A 12426-nucleotide genomic window follows, 5' to 3' on the forward strand; every position below is an offset into this window, starting at 1 on the left:
TCGCGACAATCAGGCCAAGTCCACAGCCAAGTTATCTGCGGTGCCCAACTCCCCGACCTGCCGGTGTCTGCCGTGTTGCTACGAACAGAACCGCAGTGCAAGTCCGGGGAAGCCCGGTTGCCCAGGGCCCAGCACCATGCAGCCATGCCCACGGCAGGCCTCAGCCCCAATTATCAACCCCCTCAACTCTCAAAACCATTTCCCTGCCAGACGGCTCAATTGCATCCCAGGTAAACCCACCGTGCCCGTCTACTCACCCCGGTTCCAATGGAGCTCATTCCGGACCAAAGAATATAACAAGACTTTAACTCAAATCGCCGCTTCCCTTTGCACCGGTCCGACCGCTGTACCAATAACGTGCATTCTGATTGGACGCGGGCCGCAAACCCCCGCGCCTATGAGCAGCACGCACACTCGGGCCGACCCGAGCTCGCGATAAATGGACGTTTGTTGGAAATCCTCTGGAGGGAAAAGTACTGATTGTAGTTATCTTTATGAATAAGAGTGTCCGTCGGTGAGAATTAGACAACCTTACAGGTAAACACGAGGAAATGTGCAGATGCTGGAAATTCAAACAACACACACAAATGCTGGTGGAACACAGCAGGCCAGGCAGCATCTATAGGGAGAAGTACAGCCGACATATACCAGTTTTAACTGGACAGAGGAGTTGAAATAAGTTAAGGTTTGATAAAGAGAAATTAAATAAAGTTATAAGTTTGAATGTGATGATAGAAGGATGTAAAGAGCAAACACCAGGAAATCTGCAGATGCTGGAAATTCAAACAGCACACACAAAATGCATCTTTCCCTTAGTATCTTTCTCTTCAGTTAGTCCTGACGAAGGGTCTCGGCCCGAAACGTCGACAGCGCTTCTTCCTATAGATGCTGCCTGGCCTGCTGTGTTCCACCAGCATTTTGTGTGTGTTGCTTGAACCTTACAGGTAGGTATCCTTGTTTCAGAAGAGATGCTGTATATTTGGAGCAATGTGCGCAAAATGCTGGAGGAACTTTGAGAATCAGGCAGCAACTATGGAGAGAAATGAAGTCTTGATGAAGTGTCTCGGCCAGGAACGTCGACTGTTTGTTCCCCTACAGCCTGACTTGCTGGGTTCTAACTGCATTCTGTTTCAGAAGAATCTAGTTCGGATGACAAGATAGTTAGACTTTCTAATCTAAACGATACTTATTTCCTCCACAGAAATTGCTTGTGTTACTGTGTCTTAGTTTTTATTCATGAACACAAGAAAATAGGAGCAGCAGGACATCGGGCCCATAAAGTCTGCGTCAGTATTTACTATGACAACATCTGATCTCTACTCCTCTTCTGTGATAGTTCTGCAAACCTCTGTATTTCTCGACCTGTCAAATAGTTATTCACCTCCATTTTAAATATTTATAATAATCCCGGTAGTACTCTAATGGAGAAATTTTTGTGTCTCAGTTTTAAATGACACTTATAATTATGGCGTCTTTAAGTCTCTTACATTAGTGAAAAACATTGAAATAACTATACTGTTGGGCCACTTTAAGATAATTTATGTTTGAATAAGCTCACCTATTTTTTCCAAACTCCAAGGTATACAGGCCCAAACTGTTTAGTCTTTTTGTATCTGAGAGGCCTCTCATCCCAGGAATTAGACTAATGAGCTTCCTTAGTATGTCCTCTAATATTTAAACTTTTTTTTAGGTAAAGAGACCAAAACAATATTCTAGGTAGGGCTTCAACACTCTGTGCAATTGCAACAAAATTATCCTATTCCAAAACTTCAACCCCTTTGAAATGAAGGAAAAACACCATTTCCATTCTTCACTATTTGCTGGACCTGCCCGTTAGCATTTTTGTGATTCAGATACAAGAACACCTTGATCTCTCTATATTTATATTGCTTTATACTCTTATCACCATTTAGATACTTGCTTTTAGGTTTATCAAAGTGCATAACCTCATTTCAACACATTCCCCACATTAAACTCTGTTTGCTAATGTTTAGCCCACTCACTTAATCTATCTACACTCAGTAGCCACTTTATCAGGTACAGAGTGCACCCCTCTCTAGGCAACTGCTACTGCTATAGCTTATCCACTTCAGGGTTCAGAGATGCTCTTCTGCACACCAGTGGTTATCTGAGTTACTGTCAGTTTGAACCAGTCTGACCATTTTCCTCTGACCCCTCATTAACAAGGCATTTATGCCCACAGAACTGCTGCTCACTAGATGTTTTGTTTTTAGCACAATTCTCTGTAAATTATAGAGACTGTTGTGTGGAAAATCCCAGGAAATCACCAGCTTCTGAGATACTCAAACCACCTCATCTGCAAGCAACAATCACTCCACGCACAAGTCACTTAGATCACATTTCTTCCCATTTTAAGGTTTGGTCTGGACAATAACTGACCTTCTGATTTTTAGTGGCAGTTGACAATCCAACATAAAAGTGCATTACCACCACCAACTGGACTGGAGTGTGCTGTAGAGAGTTGGTTAAAAAAAAACCTTAATATTTTCTTCAAATGAAAACTAAGTTACCCCAGAAAACCCTATAGATTGTAAGTAGTAAACATGATACTGTGAATTAAAGTCATTCCCAAAACTTAAACAGAAATCCCCAGATTTTTAAATGAAAACTATCAATCCCTGAAGATTGTAATGAAGCCTGCATTTGATTTCTTTCAACCTTATATACTTCAAATTGTAATAATATATCTTCGTTTCATAATGATGATAAAACCTATGCAACCCAGAATGATGTTTCTCCAGCAGAGTTTCAGTTACAGCTTCCCTCATAACACCTGTTATACCAAGATACGTTTCCACAGCTTTTACAATAATTTTACTATTCTCAGTACGACTATATGTCTAAGCAGTACAATTCACCACATTTGTTATAAACATCACAAACTTCATTTTATCCACTAATAAAGCATCTTTATTAAAGTCAAGTCACTTTTATTGTCATTTTGATCATAACTGCTGGTACAGTACATAGTAAAAATGAGACAACGTTTTTTTAGGACCATGGTGTTAAATGACACAGTACAAAAACTAGACTGAACTACGTAAAAAACAACACAGGAAAAAAAGCAAACACGAGGAAATCTGCAGATGCTGGAAATTCAAACAACAACACACACAAAATGCTGGTGGAACACAGCAGGCCAGGCAGCATCCATAGGGAGAAGCGCTGTCGACATTTCAGGCCGAGACCCTTCGTCAGGACTAACCGAAAGGAAAGATAGTAAGAGATTTGAAAGTAGTGGGGGGAGGGGGAAATGCGAAATGAGAGGAGAAGACCAGAGGGGGTGGAATGAAGCTAAGAGCTCGAAAGGTGATTGGCAAAAGTGATACAGAGCTGGAGAAGGGAAAGGATCATGGGACTGGAGGCCTCAGGAGAAAGAAGGGGGGGTGGGGGAGCACCAGAGGGAGATGGAGAACAGGCAAACAACTAAATATGTCAGGGATGGGGTAAGAAGAGGAGGAGGGCCACCTACCCAGGACCGTATAAAGTGCACAAAACAGTGCAGGCATTACAATAAATAATAAACAAGACAATAGGGCAGTAAAGTGTCAGTCCAGGCTCTGGGTATTGAGGAGTCTGATAGCTTGGGGGTAGAAACTGTTACATAGTCTGGTCGTGAGAGCCTGAATGCTTCGGTGCCTTTTCCCAGACAGCAGGAGGGAGAAGAGTTTGTATGAGGGGTGCGTGGAACTGAGATACTGACATATATCCACTGACTTCACAGTCTGTTCTCTGACTGGTAATACTTAATCAATATTCTGTTTAACTTTTTACAAAGCCTCTACACAAGATACACTCAACTGTACTTTAACCCGTCAAACTGCAGCTGCCTTCTGCATGCTCTATTAAGTTGTACTATGTTCTCCTCCACAATTACAACAGTTAAACTGTACAGCTTCTCCACAATCTTCATACCTATGTTCCCCCCAGACTTACTACACCTTAGTTTCCAATGACATACTGCCACAACATGCCCAAATTGCTGACATTTATAACATTTAAAAGGTCATACATTACAACTAAAATATCCTAAACTAACTTCATCAAGAGCTTCACCTCAAAGTAAATAATTACAATAAACTATCCATCTGTTCCCCATTTCTAACTACTTGCAACCTCTTTAATCTTCCCTCCCAATAAATGAGATTTAACCTCCCCCAATGAAATCACCAGAACACCCATTATAACACCCCAATACCTTTATTTTCATAAGGCAACATAGATTTTGAAGAAAGTCTTCAAACATAATGCCTTCTCTCACTGCTTCTTATCCGTACAAATGATTAACACATTCCCTCCTCTTAAAGTACAAGCAGAATCTATATTTCCTATATTTCTCTAGTTAACAACAGTGATGGAAGAAGGCCATTCCAGGTCAAATTTAAACAATACCTTAAAGGCTTCCTTCCTTTTTTCTCCCCAAAAACTACCCCCCCCCCCATCACTAGAAATCATTCCAATATTATGTTTCTTTTTCCAGTCCTCGATTCAACATCATTCCACACTCTCCCAAACACCCCTTTTCCAGTTCATTTTCCAGATCCTCCCCCCACCTGAACCTACACTATTTCCCAACATCCCCACACCACTTACAGTCCAACATCACCAACCAGCACACATCAAGCCAACTGTAAACAGGGAAGACCCCTTTCAACTGATCCCCTTCTTCCTCTTCTTCTCGTGTTGTCTTTTGGCGGTTGGCAAACCACCTTTAAGGTGCAATAACGCCATCTACTAGACTGGAGTGTGGATCGTTTGATAAACAGGAGGAATGAAAAGAATTGCATTCCCTAAATTCTAAATAATAAACCAGAGTCTTTCAGATACTTCATGATATAGGTCCGTACTTCTCTTGAACTCCCACTTAAAATGCCTTCTATACCCACAGCAGGTTTTTTTTTTATCTTAAGCACTCCTATCATCTTCACTCTTTCTCTTTCATACTTCTTACACTTTATCAATACATGTTTAACTGTTTCTGGTTGATTACAGTATTCACATAACCCAGTTGGATGTTTCCCTATTTTGTATAATGTGTAATTAAAACTTTGTGACCAATTCTTAAACGACTGATGATCACTTCTATCTTTCTATGCCCACCTGATATTCTATGGTATCTGATTTGCCTTTGTATTTTGTACAGTTGTCTCCCTGTTTTGCTCTCATCCCAGTGCTTCTGCCATGTCTCCTCAATATGGGTTTTTATAATGCTTTTGACTTCCACTTTGCTTAGAGGGATCTGGACCTCTGTTATAGACAATTTGAGTGAACTGACCCCCTTGACCAATACTGCAGGTTTTAATGCACTGAGTTGTCTCCACAAGATTGGCTGATTAGATATTTGCATTAATGAGCAGATGTAGAGTTGTACCTAATAAAGGTGCCACTGAGTCCCATTGCAGAATCCCAGTACCCTTGTCACAACACGACCTTTCACTGATTTTTGTTACCATTGCAAATTTAGAAAACTTACATACTTTTCCTTCCTCCAAGTAAATAGTGAACAATTGTGAGCCAAAAACTGATTGCTACAGTTATCCACTACTTACTTCCTGCCTGTCTGAAAAAGACAATTTATCCCAATTCTGTTTTCTTTCAAACAGCTGACATTCAGTCCACATTAAAAAAAACTTCCTCTAATATAATGGGCTTTTAACCTATGCGCCAGCTTAATAGTAGTACCTTGACAAATGCCTTTTGGAAATCTAAATGCACAAGTTGCCTTCTATCAAATCTCCTGTTCTATCAAATCAACTATGCCAAATATGACTTACCTTTAACAAAATCATGTTGATGAAGTGTAATTGTATTAGACTCTCCTAAATGATCATCGATTTCCTCTTTGATTATTGACTCCAGCATCCTACCAGTAAAAGCTAACTGATTTGGAGTCACCCCCCCCCCCCACTTTTTGAACAAGTGAGTCACATTAACCAGTTTCCATTTTCTAGTTCCATCCCAGAGTTTAATGAGTAATGAAAAAATTCAACCAATATACACTCTCTCTAGCTAGTTCCTTTAAAATCCTAACAGGACCTGGTGGTGCATCAGTCTTTAGCTCCTTAAGTTTCTCCAATACTTTATCCTTTCTAATCAAGAGTTTTGTAAGTTCTACCAGAAGGCTGGCAAAGGGATATGGAAGCTGAACGTAAAGCTGCTGACTTGAGAGAACATCAAGTAACTAAAGAGGGATTACACAGTCAGAACCATGAAGCCCTTTTTTGAGTCTCAAATTCACTGGTGGGAAGGAACCAAGGAGAACATCAAAAGGTTCTTCATCCTCAAAGGTGTTGAAAAAGCAAGACAGAGTCAGAGGGAATTGCGTCAGCTCCAGAAAGACTTGCAGCATTCTACATTTGGAGGGGGTGGGTTGGAATGATGGATATGAACGAGGAGCTCTGAGAGCCTAGGAGTCAGCAAGCTGCATTCTTTGCCTTGGAATCGTCCAAGATCATCTTCAGATCCATAGTCAACTTTGTGGATGAGGTAAGCTCATAATTTTTTCCTGACAAAAATTTCACTGGAGGAGCTCTGTGATACAAAGTCTCAAGGAAGAGGCTGGCTCAGTGATGTCATTGCAAACAGGCATTCTAAGTATCTTCATATCCTTTTGCACCAGTCTATAATGACAGTAAGTCCACAGCCTCCCAGAACTTTGTGTCCTTTATTGTGGATGTGCTAGATAAAAGCAAGCAACAGAGTCTGGAACTGAGACTGACCCCAGAAGAACTGACTGGCTCCAGCCATTCCCGACACAAATAAAACTCCTGGAAGCAACAGCTCACCGGCTGAGTTGCACTCGGCTCTGTGAGACTGGATGGGACTGGACCTGGTGGAAGGGTACAATGCTATGCTTTGAGTTGGCAACATGTCAGACTCCACAAAGAAGAGCATCATTGCCTTCTTCTGCCAAGTCAACGGAGGAGAGAGAATACATCAGAAAAAATGAGACCAACTTCACTGTGATTATAACATCCTGTCCAAGGCCATTCATTACCAGCCAGATTAAGTCCACTCTGAGACAGGTGATTCACCTGAATCAAACCAGTGCTGTACCTGGCAGGAAATTCTCTGATAGCCTTATACTGCTAAGGGATACCATCACTTATGTGCATGCTTGATCATCTTGGACCAGGAGCAGTCCTGTGGGAGATTATCGCGGTCATTTCACTTACGATTGCAAGACTCCGTTGGGCAGTGATAATGTAAGTTGCCGCAAGCCTGTTACCCTTGGCTGGTGGGGCGACAGATGACTTGAAAGCTGTATAGCCTCGGTCGTAGCACAGACTAGGCCTCAAACTACTGGCTTGCCTGCTGCTGCAGAAGACACCGAAGGCAGTGCAGTGTCTATCCACACTCTCCGTGCTGCCCTCCCGTGTTAGTGCGGTGGAATGACAGGCTGGATTGCATGAGCCTGCGCAGTGCTGGGAGACTGTACCTTCAATTGCAGAACATGTCATTTAGGGTCTTGGACTATATATGTTTTTTGTGTGAATATGCTTCTTTGCTCTCTATTTTGAATGTGCTATTTTGTATGTTTTGCACATTGGCCCCAGAGGAATGCTGTTTCGTTCTCTGTATCTATGTATGGTTGAATGAAAATTAAAACTTGATTTGATATATCACCATATACAGCCCCAACATTCTTTTACTTGCGGACATACTCAATAATTCCAATTAACTATAATAGAATCAATGAAAGACGGCACCTAACAGTGCAGACAACCAGTGTGCAAAAGGTAACAATGTGTAAATACAAACAGAAAGAAGAATAAATAATGATAATAAGCCCGAGTAGGATTTTCCGTCTCCGATCGGAGCACCCCCAGGTGGTGGATTGGGGAATGTTCTGCAGATATGCAGGACAACAGGGAAATACAATACCTTCCGCGGACCAAAACTGAAACAAATCCAGACATTTCTGTACCCAGATTGAGCACTGCTCTGGTCAGCGTCTGTTATCCATGTTTGGGGCGGCTGAAACGAAAACTTGGCAGTAGGTATAAAAAAATACCCTGTCACTTTTAGACGTTTACGGAACAGAGTGATACGGCCGCTGCCTGAGGATCGTTCGGGCACGCCTGGAGCCAGCGCTGGGCGTGACAGTAAGCAAACAGCTAACGATGCACTGCTGAATTGGGGGGGAGGGGTCACTGGGATACTCGGAAAAGATACAGCCGGCACTCAAAATATCCCACTAATGTCACAGGCTGCGACTGCTGCGGGCGTTTCTCGGGGAAGCAGTCCACTTACAACTGAGACCACTCAAGCAGTTAAGAGAAGAAAGACACCTATGAAATGGTCATTAGAAGTAAACACGTCTATAATACATGTAATTTTATCGAGCAGTGAACTCGAGACTGCCATGGCAGCATACAGGGACAAACTTCCACAACAGTTTATAGTACAACATCCCTTCATGCAATCAAATGCACAATGAACAGCAGATCAAAGCAGAGTGATAGTTAAATAACAATAATAAATAATAGAAAGATAGATACTTTATTAATCCCAAAGGAAATTACACGGTCACAGTGGCATTACAAGTGCACAGATATACAAATATTAGAAGTAAGAAAGAATAAAAACAAAAGTACCTGAAACAGACTAACAGGAGGTCAATACCCTAGCAGGGAAGACAGTGGAACAACAATGGCAGGTATTTCTGGGAATAATGCAGAGGGTGCAGGATCGGTTCATTCTAAAGAGGAAGAAAGATCCTAAGGGGAGTAAGGAGGGAAGTAAAGGGCAGTATAAAAATAAAAGAGAAGTATAACATAGCAAAGATGAGCAGGAAACCGGAGGACTGGAAAGCTTTTAAAGAGCAACAGAAGATAACAAAAAAGGCAATACGCCAAGAAAAAATGAGGTACGAAGGTAAACTAGCCAAGAATATAAAGGAGGATAGTAAAAGCTTCTTTAGGTATGTGATAGCAAAAAAATGGTTAAGACCAAAATTGGGCCATTGAAGACAGAAACGGGTGAATTTATTATGGGAAACAAGGAAATGGCAGGTGAGTTGAACAGGTATTTTGGATCTGTCTTCACTAGGGAAGACACAAACAATCTCCCAGATGTAATAGTAGTCAAAGGAACTAGGGTAAAAGATGGACTGAAGGAAATTTATATTAGGCAAGAAACGGTGTTGGATAGACTGTTGAGTCTGAAGGCTGATAAGTTCCCGGGACCTGATGGTCTGCATCCCAGCGTACTTAAAGAGGTGGCTCTAGAAATCGTTGACGCATTGGTAATCATTTTCCAATGTTCTATAGATTCAGGAACAGTTCCTGCTGATTAGAGGGTGGCTAATGTTGTCCCACTTTTCAAGAAAGGAGGGAGAGAGAAAACAGAATTATAGACCGGTTAGCCTGACGTCCGTGGTGGGAAAGATACTGGAGTCAATTATAAAAGAGGAAATTACGACACATTTGGATAGCAGTAGAAGGATCAGTCCGAGTCAGCATGGACTTATGAAGGGAAAATCATGCTTGACTAATCTTCTGAAAATTGGCTGGCTGATAGGAAACAAAGAGTAATGATTAACAGGTCCCTTTCGGAATGACAGGCTGTGACCAGTGGGGTACCGCAAGGGTCGGTGCTGGGACCGCAGCTGTTTACAATATACATTAATGATTTAGATGAAGGGATTAAAAGTAACATTAGCAAATTTGCTGATGACACAAAGCTGGGTGGCAGTGTGAAATGTCAGGAGGATGTTATGAGAATGCAGGGTGACTTGGACAGGTTGGGTGAGTGGGCAAATGTATGGCAGATGCAGTTTAATGTAGATAAATGTGTGGTTATCCACTTTGGTGGCAAGAACAGGAAGGCAGATTACTATCTAAATGGAGTCAAGTTAGGAAAAGGGGAAGTACAACGAGATCTAGGTGTTCTTGTACATCAGTCAATGAAAGCAAGCATGCAGGTACAGCAGGCAGTGAAGAAAGCTAATGGCATGCTGGCTTTTATAACAAGAGGAATTGAGTATAGGAGTAAAGAGGTCCTTCTGCAGCTGTACAGGGCCCTGGTGAGACCCCACCTGGAGTATTGTGTGCAGTTTTGGTCTCCAAATTTGAGGAAGGACATTCTTGCTATTGAGGGAGTGCAGCATAGGTTCACAAGGTTAATTCCTGGAATGACGGGACTATCATATGTTGAAAGATTGGAGCAACTGGGCTTGTATACACTGGAATTTAGAAGGATGAGAGGGGATCTGATTGAAACATATAAGATTATTAAGGGATTGGACACGCTGGAGGCAGGAAGCATGTTCCCACTGATGGGTGAGTCCAGAACTAGAGTCCAGAACTACAGTTTAAGAATAAGGGGTAGGCCATTTAGAGCAGAGATGTGGAAAAACTTTTTCACCCAGAGAGTGGTGGATATGTGGAATGCTCTGCCCCTGAAGGCAGTGGAGGCCAAGGCTCTGGATGCATTCAAGAGAGAGTTAGATAGAGCTCTTATAGATAGCGGGGTCAAGGGATATGGGGAGAGGGCAGGAACGGGATACTGATTGTGTATGTTCAGCCATGATCACAGTGAATCGCAGAGCTGGCTAGAAGGGTCGAATGGCCTACTCCTGCACCTACTGTATATTGTCTTTTGTCTATTATCACTTCCCTGGCTATAGATTGACTCATTATAGAGCCTAATGGCTCAGGGTATGTCTTCGTCTATTACTAAAAGTGCTCCTCTGTTCAGCCAAGGTGGCATGCTGAGGGTGAGAAACATTGTCCAGAATTTCCGGGATTTTCCAGAGGGTCCTTTGTTCTATCATAGCCTCCAGTGTGTCCAGTTTGATTCCTATAATAGAGCCAGCCTTTCTAATCAGTTTATTAAGCCTGTTGGCATTCCCCTTGTTGCCACGGCATAGATAATCGTACTGGCGTGAACAGACCCTAAACTATGTGAAGGAGAGGCTTGCATACTCCAAATGACCTCAGTCTACTCAGGACGTAAAGGCGACTCTGGCCCTTCTAGTACACAGTCTCTGTGTTGGAGCTCCACTCAAGTCTGTCATCCAGGTGCACCCCCAGGTACTTGTAGGTCCTCACCACATCCACATCATCACCATCAATAGTAACGGGGAGAAGTGCAGACTTAGTCTTCTTAAAGTCCATAATCATTTCCTTTGTTTTACCGCTGCTGAGCTGCACCATTTGACAAAGTCCTCCACCAGGGCCCTGTATTCATCCTCCCATCCCCCCTTGATACACCCAACTATTGCTCAGTCATCAGAGAATTTATGCAGATGACATGACTCAGTCTTGTACCTAAAGTCCGAGGTATACGGGGTAAACAGGAAGGGTGCCAATATGGTCCCCTGTGGGGCCCCATTGCTGCTTTTAGCCACACAGCTCTGAAGCTGCTCAAACTGTGGTCATGCATATATCGAGGATGTGAGATGAATAGTCCTTGAAAGTGAGTTCATAGGTTGTGAGAACAGTTCAGCAATGTGGGCAAGTGAAGTTGAGTGAAGTTATCCCCTCTGGTTCAAGAGCCTGATGGTTGAGGGGTGGTAACTGTTCCTGAACGCTGGTAGTGTGAGCCCCAAGACTCTGGGACCTTTTCCTGATGACAGCATTGAGCATGACCTGGGTTGTAGGAGTCCATAATGATGGATTCTGCTTTCCTGCGACAACGCTACTCACATTGGTGTTCAAAGGTGGGGAGGGTTTAACCCGTGACGGACTGGGACGTGGCTTTTCGTGACTCTCTTTTCAAGGGTCTTGGTACTTCCATACCAGTCTGTGATGCAACCAGTCAATATACTCACCACCGCACATCTATAGAAGAATGTTAAAGTTTTAGGTGTCATGCCGAATCCTCGCAAACCTCTAAGGAAGCGGAGGCACTGCCATGCTTTCTTCATAATTGCATTTACTTGCCGGGCCCGGGGCAGGTTTTCTGAAATGATGACACCAAGGAATTCAAAATTGCTCATCCTCTCCACTTCTGAATCCTGCTAAAGACTAACTCATGGGCCTACAGCTTCTTCCTACTGTAGTCAACAACCTTGGTCTTGCTGACATTAAGTGGTTGTTGTTGTGGCGCCACTCAAACTGATTTTCAATCTCTCTCCTATATGCTGAGTGGCAACCACCTTCGATTCAGCCAACAACAGTGATGTCCTCAGCAAACTTAAATATGTCTTTGAACCTGTACTTAGCCACAGTCACACGTGTAAAGCGAGCAGCGGACTAAGGACACAGACTTGTGTGTACCTGTGCTGATGGACATGTAGAGGAGATGTTGCCAATTCGAACTAACTGGGGTCTGCAAGTGAGGAAATAGAGGGTCCAATTGGACGAGGGGGTATTAAGGCCAAGGTCTTGAGAGTTATTGATTAATTTTGAAGGGATAATGGTACTGAATGCCAAGCGGGCGAAAGAGCATTCTGATGTG

The 12426-nt window shown here is 42.8% G+C and overlaps 1 protein-coding gene across 2 annotated transcripts in view; it reads right to left on the reverse strand.

Annotated features, from left to right (window-relative positions):
* psma3 (proteasome 20S subunit alpha 3) overlaps positions 1–7518 on the reverse strand; it is a 40787-nt gene extending 33269 nt beyond the window's left edge. Inside the window, exon 1 of one of the 2 annotated variants that reach the window (XM_059957276.1) lies at positions 7197–7518. In XM_059957276.1, the coding sequence (XP_059813259.1) occupies positions 7197–7481 (285 nt within the window). In that variant the 5' untranslated portion in view covers positions 7482–7518. Of the gene's footprint in view, positions 1–257; positions 417–7196 lie in introns of those variants that run through there. The other variant, XM_059957283.1, reaches the window with a different exon arrangement.
* Positions 7519–12426: the final 4908 nt, after the last annotated feature.

This window comes from Hypanus sabinus, chromosome 2, assembly GCF_030144855.1.
Source record: "Hypanus sabinus isolate sHypSab1 chromosome 2, sHypSab1.hap1, whole genome shotgun sequence".
Classification (NCBI taxonomy): domain Eukaryota; kingdom Metazoa; phylum Chordata; class Chondrichthyes; order Myliobatiformes; family Dasyatidae; genus Hypanus; species Hypanus sabinus.